The 16,299-nt window shown below is 43.1% G+C and overlaps 1 protein-coding gene across 2 annotated transcripts in view; it reads left to right on the forward strand.

The window, feature by feature from the left end:
• The first annotated feature begins 280 nt into the window (after positions 1 to 280).
• Positions 281 to 16,299, forward strand: part of MKX (mohawk homeobox) — a 71,479-nt gene continuing 55,460 nt past the window's right edge. For both annotated transcript variants that reach the window (XM_036453271.2, XM_036453281.2), the window contains exons 1-5: positions 281 to 395; positions 2,523 to 2,772; positions 4,547 to 4,706; positions 12,910 to 13,063; positions 13,474 to 13,809. In XM_036453271.2, coding sequence (XP_036309164.1) covers positions 2,585 to 2,772; positions 4,547 to 4,706; positions 12,910 to 13,063; positions 13,474 to 13,809 — 838 coding nt within the window. In that variant the 5' untranslated portion in view covers positions 281 to 395; positions 2,523 to 2,584. The remainder of the gene's footprint in view (positions 396 to 2,522; positions 2,773 to 4,546; positions 4,707 to 12,909; positions 13,064 to 13,473; positions 13,810 to 16,299) is intronic.

Below are 16,299 nucleotides of genomic sequence, written 5' to 3' on the forward strand. Positions count from 1 at the left end.
GGGGCCCCTTACGCTCCTCGCTTGCGAGGCCGACCAGGCTGGGGAGGACCGGCTGGCTGGGGGCTCCCCGGGGCGCCCGCCGTGGCATCCCCTCGGGACTGCCCTCCGCTCGCACAGACGGGCGGAGCGGAGGCTTCCTCTGGCCGGCCCGGGAACCTGGATGCCGCTCCCGCAGGATGTTCACGGCCGGGGCCGGGCGCCGGGAAACATGAGAAGGCCCCGACATCCCTGTCCCCGGGCAGCGCGCGCCCGTCCGGGTAAATAAAGCCGGGACGGCGGCGGTGGCGGCGGTGAGCGCCTGGGATCCCGCGCGGAAAGCATGAGGCGGGGATGGGAGTGCGCCTAGCCTCGACGCGAGAGAGCCAGCAGCCCCGCGGCCGGCTCCCCTCTCCCAGGTACAGCTTCTGGGTCCCCGAGTCCCTGCCCTAGGCCTCGGGATGCAAGGTTCGCTCCGGCCCGGCCCCTGGGCGCTCCCCGCCCTTCCCCCTGCCTCTCTCCTCCGTCCGCAGGGGACGCGGCCGGGGGCCCCCCAAGGCTGGCGGGAGGGTCTCCTGGGAGACTGGGCACCCACCTGGCCGCTCCTCCTTTGCCTTAAATTTGCCGGCGGGCGTTGGGCGGGGCAGTTCCTCACAGAGGGAGCTGCACACGGGGCAATTTGGAGTGAATCAGGGTAAGTGTAAGCGCGGGAGCCCAGAGGGCGTGTGGGGGACGGGCGTGGCTCCCCGGGAGGACGAGAAGCTGCGGTTCCCACGCCCCTGGGACCCCTGGCCTCACCACCCAGCTCTGGACTTCTCCCGCTGCTCCCACTCGCCTGCCGCCGGGGGACCCACACCCTGGGCGGCCGGAGAAGGCCTGAGAGGACCCCGTTGTGCCAAACGTCGGGCGGATGCCTACAAACAGGAGGACAGGGCTGGGGTTGGGGAGACCCCGGCTGGGAAAGGGTGTATTTTACAAACGGAGCGGCGTAAACGCAAAGTATTGAGCGCGCGGATTTAAGTCCTGACCTTAGAACCCGGGCTGGGAGCTCGGAGATTTGCTTGCACACTTACCGCCTGGTGTCCGAACCCCAAACACCTACCTACCTGTCTGCGCCGGAGGGCGGGGTCTTTAGGGACGCGGGATGCCCACGGAGGTCTGACTTCACCTCCCACGGCGGGAGCCTTCATGTAATCGCCGGGGCCACGGTCCCACAGGTCGCGTGTTGCCGCTTCTGCGGAGAGTGTGGACATTCGGCGAGGCAGAGGACCGGTGCATGGCCGTGTGTGTGTGTGTGTGTGTGTGTGTGTGTGTGTGTGTGTGTGTGTTGAGGTTGGGGGCGGGGGGGCTGGCAGCCCACGCGGCGGCGGGGCGGGGAGAGGGGCGCTGGCGGCAAAGGGAAGGAGAGCTGTTCGCTGTTCGGTGGCGCGGGGCGGGGTGGCGGGGAGGGGGAACAGGCTGGGGCGCCGGGGCCCGGGCCGGTCACTGGGCCGATCCACTGCGGCGCGGAATTGCCCCTGAGACGGCTGGCGGCAGGCAGAGGCTTCCGGCCGCCGGGACCCGGAGGTGAGCTGGAGGTTTTCTCCGACCATGCAAGGGCCGCGATTCCTCCTTCCGCTCCAAACACCTTGCAGCCTCTGAAAGGGTTCCTGAAACCCCAGAGAGGAGCGGCGTGGAAGGGCTCAGAGCCCAGGGATCGCAGGCACCGTGGAAGGGGACCTCACTGACCGTGGGCCCGGGGCTGGGGGGAGGGGGGTAGCTGGGACTCCCGGGGTCAAAGGCCTCCTGCGCCTTTGGACGGTCTCCACCCTGCACATCCTGGAGCGGGTTGGGATGAAAGAAAGATTGAGTGGAAGAGGGCGTTATGTGGTGCGTTTGTCCACGACACCACTTAACTTTCTAGCTCTGAGTCTGCTCACTTTCCCAGCCCTCACCCCCACCCCAGGGACGGACGGACGCAGAAGGTTCAGCCAAACCATCCAAGACCTAGAGAACAGGAATATTCCCCAAATCCCGGCACGGCCTGAGACCCATTAACTGGGGCTTGCGCAGGCAGCCGTTCATGTTACACCCAATTTCCCTTCCTCCCAAGCCCTCTCTCCGGCCCGAGTGGAGCCTCCGGGAGGCTTTCTCTTCCGCGGTGTCAGGACCACGCGCGGCCCCGCGCCGCTGCGCTCCGCTCCGCTCTCCTGCGCCTGCTTCTTCCACCTCCAAACCGAGCCAGAGCGGCTCCTCCGGGAGTCCCCTCTCCTTTGCCTCCGCGGGCACCCTATTCCTGGTAGAAGCGCGCTGAGAGCTCCATCGCCCGGGCAAGGAAGAGGGGAGGGCAGGGACTTGTCCCCAGAGTGCGGGGGGGGGGGGGGGTCGGGGAGGGCTAAGGGGACGGGTTAGCCAGGTGCCCAGAGGTGCGGGTTCCCTAGTTCGGACGCGGCTGTGTAGCTCCTGCCTCGAACTCCGCAGCCGCTCGCCTGGGCTGCATCTGGGGCTCGGGTCGCTCAGGGTGCGAGCGCTCTCAGAGAGTAACCTGCTGCCCCTTCATCTCCTAGAACCCGAGTCCTGAGGAGCTCCCGGGGGCCCGGCCCCTAGGCGCTGTGGCCGCGCGGGCACCATGAACACCATCGTCTTCGAGAAGCTCAACGGCGCCGTGCTCTTCGAGGACCGCGGCGCCCCGGAGCGGGAGCGGGGCGGGCGGCCCTACGGCGGCGTCCTGGACGGTCCCCACGCCCGCCCCGACGTGGGCATCCCGGACTGCCCGCCCCTCAAAGACAACCTCAGCCTGAGACACCGGAGGACCGGGTAAGCGCATCCTCCCTGGGCCCTGGCCCGCCCGCACCCCGAGGGGTGGGGACAGGGAGCGGCGGAGGCTGGCCAGTGGCTACAACCAGAGAGAGAGGGTTAGCGGCTTGGAGTATCCCGGGAGGGCAGGTCCCCGCCTCCTGGTTTTGCGCATTCTCATTCTAAGGTAGTAGTTTCTGAAAATATCGGGAGATCGAATAGTCAGGACAGCTCAAAAGAGGCATGTTGGAAACTGAGGACACCTGGAGCTGGCCCCGCAATCCTCCCATACCTGGTTACCCCAGTCCCTCTCCGAACCTCGGGTGCAGACGCGCCACTGAGAGCCAAATATATGGGACTGAGCAGGACGAGTAGGAACAGGGAGGGCCACGCTGTTGGGGCTTTCCAGGTCAGGCCAGCCCCGAGGGCTGCCTCCGTTCTGTCAGACAAGGCTTCGCCAAGGCCTCGCGGCTCGCGGAGCCTCTGCCAGGGACTCGGGAAGGTCGGCTTTGCCTTGGGCGCCCTAATCGCAGGCGGCCGGGCCGGCTGCCAGCCGGAGGGGAAGGCCGGGAGCTTGTGTAGCCTGCCGGGTTTCGGTTAAGCAGGGTGAGGGGGTGACCCCAGCAGCTCAGGCTGCAGACCTGTGGCCAGCCGCCCCTGGCCCGACCACCTCCGAGAGGCTACAGGGGCGCGGGGTGAGGGAGAGGGAGAGGGGGCTGCCGTCGCGGCCGCCTCCACCTGGAAGATTGCATCAGCTGCTCGTTCTGCGGCGGCGCTGCTGGCTAGTTAAGCAGAGATTAGGTTTCCTCAGTCCTTTGGGGTGGAATTGCATTTCAAAGCGTTTGAAGAGGCAGAAGCCCCGGAGACTGCGGCGCTAGCGCGGGAGCCTCCTGGAGTCGCAGGGCTCGGGCCTCGGCGGGGCGACACCTCCCGGAGCCTCCGGGGAACGCAGCGCCCAGGGCTGGCTCCGGGCCGCCAGTCTTTCTCCCAGGAATATGCTTTTCAAGAGGCTGTTTTTTTGTTGTTGTTTTTTCTTGGTGGAACAGAGCTTTCCAAAGTTTTTAACTCTCCTTATATAGGGAAAAGACCCCTAGAGTGTTCTCCTCGTACCCTTCCTTGGGAAAGTTTCTTCTTTCCCCAAGAGGATCAAAAGAAACTGGAGAGAGCTCCAAGGGAACCAGGTCAGCAGGACGGCGGTCATCCCTTGCTCTATTCCCGCAGTCCCTCTCCGAATCTTTCCTTTGGGCGCCCTTTCCTTTGACTACAGGGGACTGAGCGGCAGGCTTGCGTGAACGTTAAGAGCCTGCAGCTCCCTCTCCAAAGCCCACCAGCCAGACCGCTAGAGGAGGGCGCAGTGCAGGCAGGCTCCGGCAGGGTGGCACAGCCTTGCCGCACTGATCTGTTACTTGAATAACATTTTTCTTCAAGTCACTTAACCATCGTCACCTAAACCTCTAACTTGGGTTACTGGCTTCCAGATGTCCCCCTTTTTAAGATAAACTAGGGTCCTTCACTGCCACATGACCCCTGTGCGGCAAACAGGCCACTTCAAAGAGACATACAAGGAAAGATATTAGCACCTAGGAATTGTGTGGCCCCCTCGCTCAACCTCGGGAGCGCAGGGCGGGTTACCAAGGCTGACCTGGTGCCTGTGGGTGCCCTGCTGGGGGAGGGGGATCTGGGAGGAGGCCTGGGCAACCGGAAACCGCTGAAATGATCCGGACCTGAGGGATCCCCGCGGGCAACACCCAGAAAGCGCCGCTCAATAGGGCCTTCTCCTCTCCCGGTGTCCCAGGGCCCGGCAGAACAGCGGGAAGGTGAGGCACAAGCGACAGGCTCTGCAAGACATGGCACGGCCCCTCAAGCAGTGGCTTTACAAGCATCGTGACAACCCGTACCCTACCAAGACCGAGAAGATACTCTTGGCGCTGGGCTCGCAGATGACCCTAGTGCAGGTAACCAGGGCCCACCTGGTCCTTCTGGCGGTGGGGCTGAGGGGGGAGGAGTGGGCACGTCCTAGTTTGTGGGGCTCTCCACCTTGCGTTTGCCCCAAGAAGGACAGAGCAGAGAAAGGCCAGTGAGTTACTTTGCTGCTGAGGATGATGATGGGGTTGGGTCTCCTCTCAATACTATCAGTTAGTTCCGTGTTAATGCTGGTTCCAGGCAGGATCGCATGGTGTTCTGTTAGGGAGGACAGTGAAAAGTCAACTGAAAGGTTATGAGAAGTTGTCTGGAAGGAATCTGGACCTTATATAGATTGGTACAGGTGGACTAGTCACAGTGATTTTCGGACTGAAGCCCGCATCAGAGCCGCCTGGAGGGCGTGTGAACACTCAAACCAGAGCTTCTCATTCAGCAGTAGGTCTGGGGTGGGCCCATGGTTTGAATCTCTAACTAGCTCTTGGGGTGATGCTGAAGGTGCTGGTGCTGGGCCACACTTTGAGAATCAAGTACAGGATAACTTACATTACTGACAGATCTAGGAGGTGGGATGAAAGGTCAAGAAATGAGGTTGAATTGCTTTTTTGTTTAAGTAGAAGCATTCTGGGCATTGGCTAGAATCCACAAATTTCCCTGATGGCATCTTTCTACTGGGGTTAAGAAGAGGCAGATTTCAAATAGTTGGGATACTCATCAAGTATAGAAATGATACAAGTTTATTTACTATAGTGAACAACACTACTTTACATTTGATTTGTTTATTTTCCTACAATTCTTTTTTGATATTCATAAAAACACGGTGAGATATGAAAGTTATTGACAGCATTTTACAGATGACATAACCAAGACACATGGAGGTTATGTGTTAGTAAGGATAGATTTAGGCCTGGAAATAATGCAATTCCAGGTCAAATGCTCTTTCCATCACACAGTTTTCTTTCATAAATATGGTGATAGGAACTTTTATAAATGCAAACAGAACATAAGTATTCAAAAGAATAGGAGATGCTAGATGAGCTGAGAAGTTTCATACATTGTAGTAGCACTACATCACTGCTGTGAAATTTGGTTATTCCATTAGCAATATGCAAAGGGAGAATCCCCAAAATAAAAATAAAACAAGCAATATTTAACTACTAAATAAAAATGAAAATTGTTTTCCAGAGTAACTAAGATCATAATTTAGGAATTACTGGAAAATTTGACAAAGCATGAAAGTTGACTTGTATTCAAGCATATTAAAACTATAATATGCATTTGTCTGGTTATTTTCAGAATACTATTATAGAGGAAAACATCTGTTTTGTTTCATATTGACAAGCAATAGTAGTAATAGTGATTTGCTGCAGCACTGGAGGGGAAAATTAATTTAGCGTTCTTAGCTTAATATCTGTTTAACATAAAGCTATGTAACTTTCAGTGATTTATAAAAGTAGTTTCTAAATAAATTATTCCTCTCAGAAAAACCTGACTTTTGAAAATAAGTGCTTATGGTCAAATTTCAGTTTAAGCAAGTATGCTATTTATTTTGAAAATACATTAATTTATAAAAGTATTTGAATATTTCACAATAGTGTTAGCAAGAAAATACTAGGTTATTTTGATTGATTATATAGCTCCACATTTAATGCTTGCCATTCTTTTATATAAAAGCAGTACCTCCTTATGACATATTTAGAACATTTTTAAAAATATATTTTATTGATTTTTTTTACAGAGAGGAAGGAAGAGAAATAGAGAGTTTAGAAACATCGATGAGAGAGAAACATCGATCAGCTGCCTCTTACACACCTTCCACTGAGGATGTGCCTGCAACCAAGGTACATGCCCTTGACCAGAATTGAACCGGGACCCTTCAATCCCAGGCCGACGCTCTATCCACTGAGCCAAACCAGTGAGGGCTAGAACATTTTTTAATTAAAAAAGTAACCTTTGCAATTAGCAAATATTTACATTTTCATGTGCAATAGTTTAGTAAGATGTAATATAAGTAGTTTTCACTTTAATACAGAATCAAGTAATTTTCTACCTCTAATGATAGTGCAAATACAAGTAACAATTCTTTTTGCCATAAGGTCTTGGTAAGGCTATTGTATTTTTCTAATTTACATGGAGTTTTCGTTCATGTAATGAAAACTTCTCTTACTATAGTTTCTTTTTCTTACACTAGTCCTCAGAAAATCAAATGCACAAAATTATGTAATTTTAAATGGGAAAAACATTTATAGCAATAAGTGATATTTGTTTAACAATTTTTAGTTTTATAGTATGTGAAGTTGGTTTCTGGAACATGAAAATAAAAAATAAATAAAAAAAACTATACGGTAATCAAGGTACCTTATATATAATTCAATTTTATTTCAGTTACTTTCAATTAGACATAAGGGATATCTATGTAAGAAAAAATATATATGAATATACACATGTCTACTACCTACCTATATGTGTGTGTGTGTGTGTGTGTGTGTGTGTGTGTATGAGAGGTTTGTAAAAGTCAAGCATATATTAACAGCTAAATAAAATTCTAACAGTCAAATAAATTATGTAAATACTTTACACTTCTGGGTGAAAAAATACAAAGCTAAATAAAGCTTTTGATCCCTGCAAATTAGGCCCCCATTTAATGAGTCAGGTTCTTCCACTGAATAAATTTCAGGCTTCTTGAGAAGAGTGACCATGTCTTATTCATTTTCATACCCCGTACCACCTCAGCACTGTACTTCCCATATAGTAAACTAGCCCTACATTTTTAAAGAGTGAATAGATTATAATAGGGGAATACCACTATAATAACCATCTGAATTTCCAAAACATATTTTTGAAAGCTAAAGAATGTCTTGAAATTTGATTAAAATAGTTTTAAAATTAATTCAATTGTAGGGAATACACAGAGGGCAGCTCTCTACCTTTAATCCTATATGATGGTTCAAAGTAAACCTGTAATCAATTTTGTTATTCTCAATATATCTGGAAATGTGTCCTATTTCTATGTCTATAGATAAATATGGAACATTCTTCTTATTTCTAGTTTTCAAACTCCTATTTCTTGTTTATTGCAACACCTATCTCTGTTTTTTATTATTAATATTAATAAGCTGTTGGCATAACTTTTATTCCTTAACAACAAGACTATATTATATTTTGATCATTTCTTTTACACTTAATATTTTCCTTTTAGTTGTGTGTCAAAACTTTTTATAAGAAATATTTTTTACTTATTTTGCTACTCTTAAATTAATAAAGAGGGGTATAAAACCTGGTCAGCAATCTCCATTAAGCCCAGAAACAAAAAATTGAAAGTGTAGTAGAGAGAATATCTTTAGGATTACAAAAGATACTTTTTCCAATGAATAGAATCTCTGATGACATTAATAGGTACCTACTTTATTTACCCCTGAAGAAAATGAATCAGAAAGAATTATTTACAAAACTTTCACTACTAGCCTTGGCAACTTGTTTTAATGTGCTATAACTATGTTTGACTCTCATTTGCATTATTAATCTGGCATCTTACTTCCTAATGAGATATAAGCATTTTTATAAAATTAACAGGGACGTTATGTGTGTTTTTACTCTAATCAACCAAATTTTCCATTATACAGTTTCTATGGCTGACAATTATTGAAATATAAAAAATATACTCTGGACTCTCAAAATATGAACAGCTATATTGTAGAATAATATAAACTGGTATACAATTAAGGTTTAGTATTATTGTAAGTGAATATTACCAAAGAATAATTGCTTTTAGAGAGTTTTTAAAAAGGCAGATGGAGGCTGTATCTGGTTTTAACATTTTCCATAGTTTATGTGTGTGTATTTTAAAATATATATATATATTTTTCTGGATTATAGGAGTGAAATGTCTGCTTGGGATGGCTTCTTTCATGATCATAATACAGACTGCAGGGCAAGAGGCATTTGAGGTTGCAGTTTAACAAATGGATGTTAATGTTTCCTCAACTTATAGTAGAACATTCAAATTTCTAGGGTGATACCCATACACCATGGGGTTAAAACTTCAATGTTGCAAAATTTTACCTCCTATATTGACATAGCTCTACTTTTGCTTGGTATGAGTGCCTCTGCTGAGATATGTAGTTCTTAACTGCAAGGATTATAGAAACTGCTAAATATTCAACGAAGTCTCAGAAAGTCCTGCATTATTCCAAGTGTTATACAATGTGGTGTGGAAATGAGGTACTCAAATTTCAGTTGGATAACCCAGAATAAGTTTATTAATTCTTTATGTTCACAGGTGGGCAGATGCCAGCATATCCCTTTGGGCTAACTGTAATGCTTGCTCAGTCAATATGATGAACATAAACACCTCAGTTAGAGTGGGATGAAAATTACTTCATTTTCTCTTCCAGCATCTACATATTTGGTTCTCTAAGCATTTATTGTAAAAGAGTGTTTTTAAAGCTCTGAATTTGACATTAAAATACCATTCCTCCATAACCTACATGTAAGGAGGCTGTCTCATGTAAAAGAGAATTTAAAGAGAATTTGAATAATAACTTCAATGAACCCATAGTAAGTGAAAGGGAGAAAACTTGAACTGCTATTTTTACCTTCAGTGAAACAGATAGGATTTGCAGTTATATAGCAGAAAAAAATTGCAAAATAATATTTATGCAGATTTGTTAACCATCTATTTGTCTACTGTTGCACAACTTAATTTAAGTAGATATTAAAGCCTCACTGTATCCAGTCCTTTGGCTCTACTATAAATTTTTGGTAATAAAGTGCTGGCAGAGTAAATATATTAGCAGATTGAGTGTTCATCAAACTTATAAAATAAAATTTAGAAACAACCTATATTATATATCAGCAAATCTTTCTAGAAAATCTAATATATAATTAATATACTATGGGTATACAAAACATAAAAAAGGATATGACCCCTATATATGAAAAGCTGGTTAATTCCACCATGGCAATGAAAGGTCCTCATTTTTCTATTTTAAAATTATAGTATATTATTTTTTTAATTAAGCCATTGCATTTTAATAAAAATATGAGTAATTTCATAAGAACTGGATTTTACACTGTACTGTGCAGTGGTTGTGTCACAATTAAGGTTAGTTAAGAATGAAGGTTTGTCTGAATTATATGATATTTAGAAAAGAAAACACCAGAAAGTTTGGACTTGGATTCTAATAGATATGTGACTTAGGCCTAGGGGGAGATGCATTGTGTCCTCAGTGTATGAGAGGGGCAGAGAAGGACATAAACACACAGATCTGATTGCTAGGGAGAGTAGCAGTCAAGAGCAGAGGGTAGGTTAGTATCAACTATGAAGGAAATTAATACTGTTGTAAAACAGGGTGGGCTGTATTCCCTGATCTTAGTTCTGAGAGTTGACAAAGATGTTAGGAATCATCTAATGCATTTTATAGATGAAGGGTTTGAAGTTCAGAAAAGTGGGTGACATATCTCAATGCACACAGCATGATTTTGGCAAATACAGGACAAGATACTAGGTCTTTTTCCATTATACTACAATGACAGGATAGTGGGACATTCATGAACATTTGAAGAAGTTAATTAAATCATAATGGTGGATCAACATGAATTTGAGGGTGGTTGTTAAGATCCATTCAATTGGACAGAATGGAAGTTCCAGAAAAGAATGTTCTAAAATTCCTAGTCAGTAGTGAGGAGGACCTGGACAAACACGTTGGCTATGACTTAGACAATAGAAAGAGGTTTGAGAAATGTAGAAATGGACCAGGCATTTTGTGCTTCTGTAGCAATAACCTGTGTATCACAGTTAATCATGGATAGTTTTTCACTGCTGGTCCTTCTGTGTATGCCTGGGACATGATTTATTCATTCCTAGCACTTAATACCATGGGTAAAGTACAAGAGCATCTTGATATATGTTTACTGAATTAGTAGTCCCAGAAGTTGTCTGTCTATAGAGGTTGGGAAAGACTGAGAATGTGAAGTCAGATTGAATTGTAGTAATAATAGCATAGCTTGGGAGGAAGAAGGATTGATGAAGACTAAGACATCTGAAATGCCATCGTGAGATGTTACCTTATTACATGTAAGTTTAAGACACAAAAGCAGTAATATTGAATTTATATAAAACATAAAATATGTTTTGTGCAAAAATGTATATAAATAAATGGGTGAAACTATCAATACCATGTTTTACCCATGAAGACAGAGAGAAAAAAATTGCAGCTTTGTGGGTTTGTTTGTTTTTTTAAAGTAAGAGTCATCACAGGTCTACTCTCAACAATTAGGGCTTGAACAATATGCAAAAATTGTGTTATTTATAATATAAATCTAAAATAAGAAGAAAAAGAACTTCTAGTGCAATCATTGCCACACAAACCATTTTGGTAATGCGGGGCGAAGGTCTGGGACAAATTGACAGAAAAATGTATTTCTCTTTCCACATTTCATTTTTAAGGGTAACTATCAGCCCCTCAGGTTTTTCATAAATGTATTCTGATGACAACCTGATGTAAGAAACCTCAAGCCGAAACCAGTTTGGCTCAATGGATAGAGTGTCGGCTTGGGGACTGCCCCTGGTTCGATTCCGGTCAAGGGCATGTACCTTGGTTGCGGGCATATCCCCAGTAGGGGGTGTGCAAGAGGCAGCTGATTGATGACTCTCTCTCATCGATGTTTCTAACTCTCTATCTCTCTCCCTTTCTCTCTGTACAAAATCAATAAAATATATTTATAAAAAAATAATAAAATAAATAAATAAATAAAAGAAACCTCAAGTGCCATTGTAGCCTCTAGAAGTTCAGTAGCATCCTACAAAAAAACAATGGAAGTAACTGTACTTTGTTTTATAGTGGGGTTTTTTTCTTTGGGAGCACTTGACTTTTAGCTTATAAGCTATAGCTGGGTGTTATTTGGCCTTTTCTTCCTCCACTTGTCTCTATCTCTGGCTATTTTGCTAGTCCTACCAGAGACCCAATGCACAAAATTCGTACAAGAGTAGGCCTCCTTCCCCCCCACCTCCACCGCACTCCCCCTTCCCTCTGGCACTCAGGACCCAGGCTTCCCTAGCAGCCACAGCTTCATCCTGAAGAACATCTGGTATAATTGGCATATTATATTTTTATTATTATTGACATCCTTAATCACTGGAGGTTTCCATTGATCCTTGCCCATCTTTTCATTCTATCTACTCTCACAATTTCAGCTATCACCTCTGTACATTTGATCCAAATCTGCTCTTTCTCTCCCTTAAGTGTCAGGTACTATTTTTATTTTCTTGCTGCACATCTCACCTATATACTCTTCTACATATGCCTTCAATAAACATGCCCTGAAAAAAAAATATCATTCCATCTTTAAACAGTTCTACTTTCATTCTCAAAATGGTACTATCCTCCTCTTGGTTACACAGATTTGATGATTCAAAGTCACCTTTAACTCTCCCTCTTGCTTACCACATTCTCTCTGCAATTTGACTATCTTTGTTCCAGTGTCCTCTTTATTGGGAACACACTTCCCTACCTATTATACTTGACAGTTTCCTTCACAGTCTACCTTAAATTTCTTAGGAAGTCTTGAGTCACATGTATGCCCTCTTTCCTTTGGAATCCTCTGTTGCTTTATTTTTTATTTTCTTGTTAATCCTCACCCCAGGATATTTTCTCTATTTTTAGAGAAAGTGAAGGGAGGGACTAAAGGAGGGGAAAAAGAGGGAGATAGGGGGAGAGAGATTAATGTGAAAGAGACACATGGATTGATTGCCTCCTGCACTTGCACCTACCAGGACCAGGGATGGGACCTACAATCCAGTAATGTGTCCTTGATGAGGAATCAAACTGGAGACATGTTGATGTAGCTGGCAATGCTCTACCCATTTAGCACACCAACAAGGGCCTGTATCATTTTATTTTAATGCATCTTAAGCTATTCTTTCCATCCTTTCCGATACTGTAATTAGACTTGTTTGTATTACTCTTCTACCTCTCCTATTAGACTGAAAATTTGGTGGCAAGGCATCTTCATTTTTTTTAAATTCCCAGAATATAGTAAGTGCTCAATCTCTGCAGTTAGCACTCGGCATGTTTGTTGAATGAATGAATGAGTGAGTGGAAGGAGTGTCTAACACTGTTCTACCCTGAGGATATTTAGTGATCAGAGATACTGAGAGAGGCTTAGGTCCTTTATGGGAAAGTAATTGTATGATGAGTAATTTTTTATTTTGTTAATTAAGAAATAATACTTTCTTAGGTGTCAAATTGGTTTGCTAATGCAAGACGTCGACTTAAGAATACTGTCCGACAGCCAGATTTAAGCTGGGCTTTAAGAATAAAGTTGTACAACAAGTATGTTCAAGGAAATGCTGAGCGGCTTAGTGTAAGCAGTGACGATTCGTGTTCTGAAGGTTTGTTCATATTTTTATTTTGCTTTATTGGCTTTGCCTTCATATCTAATAAGTTTACCTCAATTGCTATTTTTAAGGTCAACCCTGCAAAATATGGTGGTACCCTAATGGCTCCTGTTTCACTTTTATAATATTAGAAATGACAATGGCTGTTTCTTCTTGTTTATAACTCATTGTGTGTCAGAATAACATTTTCTGTGAAAATTATTAAAATTGAAATACCATAGGGAGAGATCACAAAGACTCCTCCTTTTCTTTGCCTAAAAATTAATCTTGAATATAAAAGATAATTGTATGCACTTTAAATATTCTTTCTTTACATATATTTTTAATGATTAAACGTAACAGTTGGGTGGCTGAAGAAAAACACATGCAAGTCCTACATAGTAATATATTTTTTTCCCTTTTAGATGGAGAAAACCCTCCCAGAAGCCACATGAACGAAGGGGGCTATAATAATCCCGTTCACCATCCTGTGATTAAAAATGAGGGCTCGGTCATAAAGGCAGGGGTGAGGCCAGAGTCACGGATCAATGAGGACTACGTGTCACCCCCAAAATACAAGAGCAGCTTATTGAACCGTTATCTTAACGACTCTTTGAGGCATGTCATGGCCACAAACGCTGCCATGATGGGAAAAACAAGGCAAAGAAACCATTCAGGATCTTTTAGTTCCAATGAATTTGAGGAAGAATTAGTATCTCCTTCGTCGTCGGAAACCGAAGGCAACTTTGTCTACCGCACAGGTAAGTCTGCTTTTTGTACCTTGTTTAAAACATTAGAACGGCAGCAGAGGCATTTATTTCAGCAGGTTTAAAGCCATGGTTTTATTGCTTTTGCATTAGGTTATTCATAGATTACCTATAATAAGGTTTTAATGTTTTTGTTTTTATTTTAATTACCAGAGATCCCCGTAGTAGATGATGGGAAATTTTCATTCTTAGTAACAATGATAAGAATTTTTGTTCTTGCCAAAACCGGTTTGGCTCAGTGGTAGAGCATCGGTCTGCGGACTGAAGGGTACCCGGTTCGATTCCGGTCAAGGGCATGTACCTTGGTTGCGGGCACATCCCCGGTAGGGGGTGTGCTAGAAGCAGCTGGTTGATGTTACTCTCTCATCGACGTTTCTAGCTCTCTATCTCTCTCCCTTCCTCTCTGTAAAAAATCAATAAAATATATATTTTTTAAAAGAATTTTTGTTCTTAATAATAATTTTTAACCATAATGATAAACATTCTTAGAGGAAATATATTTTGGTTTTTATCAATAAATATTAATGGAGGAATGTTCTGGATTCCATTGTCAGACATGCTAATACTCTGTATTCCATGTTTTCTCTTAAATTCTTGGTTTGCTAGTAACAGTGGAAAATAAACACAAATTATCATGGGTACCAAGACTTCTGTGATGGAGTAGTATCTGGCTTAAATTGCTTTGGAAATTTTATTTGTATTTCAGAAATAATGAATCGATTCCTACTTGTTCAAAACATTCAGGTGGAGTAGTGAGTTTGGTGAAATTTTCTGTCTTGACTTTAGTTCCCTGAGAACTTTGATCACACAGTGTTTGAGCAAGTAGCTTCAGAACAAAGGATATGTGCCGCCTATATCTGGTGGAAATAGAGTTTGGGTCTCGAAGATAACTTCAGAAAGCATCTAGTCCAGCCACATTATGTCATAAATAAGAAAATCCAGCCCTAGAACACATGGCTAGCTTATTCTGCTCCAGATCTATAATACGGGTGAGCTGGCACAGCAGGTAGGAGGGATGTAACTACCCGGTACTACTTAGACTACAGTTACTGTTGCTATTACACATACTAACGTAAGCACAACTCAGCTTTCCTGTTATGATTACACATGCAGCCACCGTCATTTTACTGAGTAGTTCTGATATGCTAGGGTGTATGCTAAATGCTATCCAAATGTTACTACATTTAGTTCTTAGCATATCAAGGAGGCTGCTATGTGACCCCCTAGGGCTTCATAGAGGAATTTAAATTTGGCTTGTTTAATATACCCTTCAAATTATCTAGTCAGAAATCTGATTTTCAAGTGTCTATAAATGTGTACATTTTAAAAATTGGTCTTACATTTCTATTTAGAAATTTCATTTATGTGGAATGCCTTATTCGTAGATGATGTTTAAAAGGAGGTACGTGTATTTTTGTAGTAAAGATACAATCTTATAAATAATGATTGCATGTAGGAAGAAGTAAAAAATGCAATAAAAGACTATTTATCTAATAACAAATAATTTAAAACTACACATTAACATCTAGCTCATATGTCTAGAGCAGAACTTGCAAGTAATTTAGAACTTTATGAATGTTAATTTACAGAGAAAGGAAAATAACTTATTCAAGTACAGATAATTGAAAAGAATTTTTAAAAAAGATAAAAAGGAAAGCTAAAAATAGATAAATGAATCAAGAGGTAGGTAACTCTTTGAAAGCAATAGTAAAAGAGATAAGCAAAAATTTGTACTGGGTAAAGTTGGAAATGAGAAAGGAGATATAGCAAAGCAATCATATAGGTATTAAGCAATATTATTAAAATTATGATGAAATACTATGAATAATAGTTGACAAAATACTGTATGTGCATATGTAGGTGAATTGAGTTGCTATTATCCACATAAATTAAATTATACACTCATAATGAGAAAAGTTGTAAATTATCACTAATTCAGGAAAAATTAAGGTTTTAGTAAATCTACCTCCCTAAACACATGATTTGATAGATTCGTTGGATTTCTTTCAAACTTTGAAGAAATAATTAATTTCCGTGCTTTACATATTTTCTCTGAAACATATAAAATTATGGGAAGTGTCTCAGTTTTTTAAAATGTGAATGTCATCCAAATCCCAAACTAGATTAAAATAGCATAAAAATCAAAATTGTTATTTATGATACTGATATTGACTATGAAACAACATGAGAAATATTGATAATGTGATGTTATGTGAAAAACAATTTAAAATTGTGGAATACTGAATACCATTATAACAATACAAGTATGTATAAACAAAAAAGACTTTTGAAAATAATGAAAATTAATTTTGATTAGGTAATTGAAGGTCTACAATTTTTTTTAATTCCTTATAAATTTCTTTCTGTTGCCCAGAAAAAAACAAGGTCATATTTTTATGTAATTTACCCAGTGTACTGAGTCTTTTGAAAATTCATGCTTTTTCAGAGGAAATAAAATAAAAAATCAAAGCAGGAATAGCATGC

Source organism: Pipistrellus kuhlii, unplaced genomic scaffold (assembly GCF_014108245.1).
Source record: "Pipistrellus kuhlii isolate mPipKuh1 unplaced genomic scaffold, mPipKuh1.p scaffold_m20_p_1, whole genome shotgun sequence".
In the NCBI taxonomy this organism is placed as follows: Eukaryota; Metazoa; Chordata; class Mammalia; order Chiroptera; family Vespertilionidae; genus Pipistrellus; species Pipistrellus kuhlii.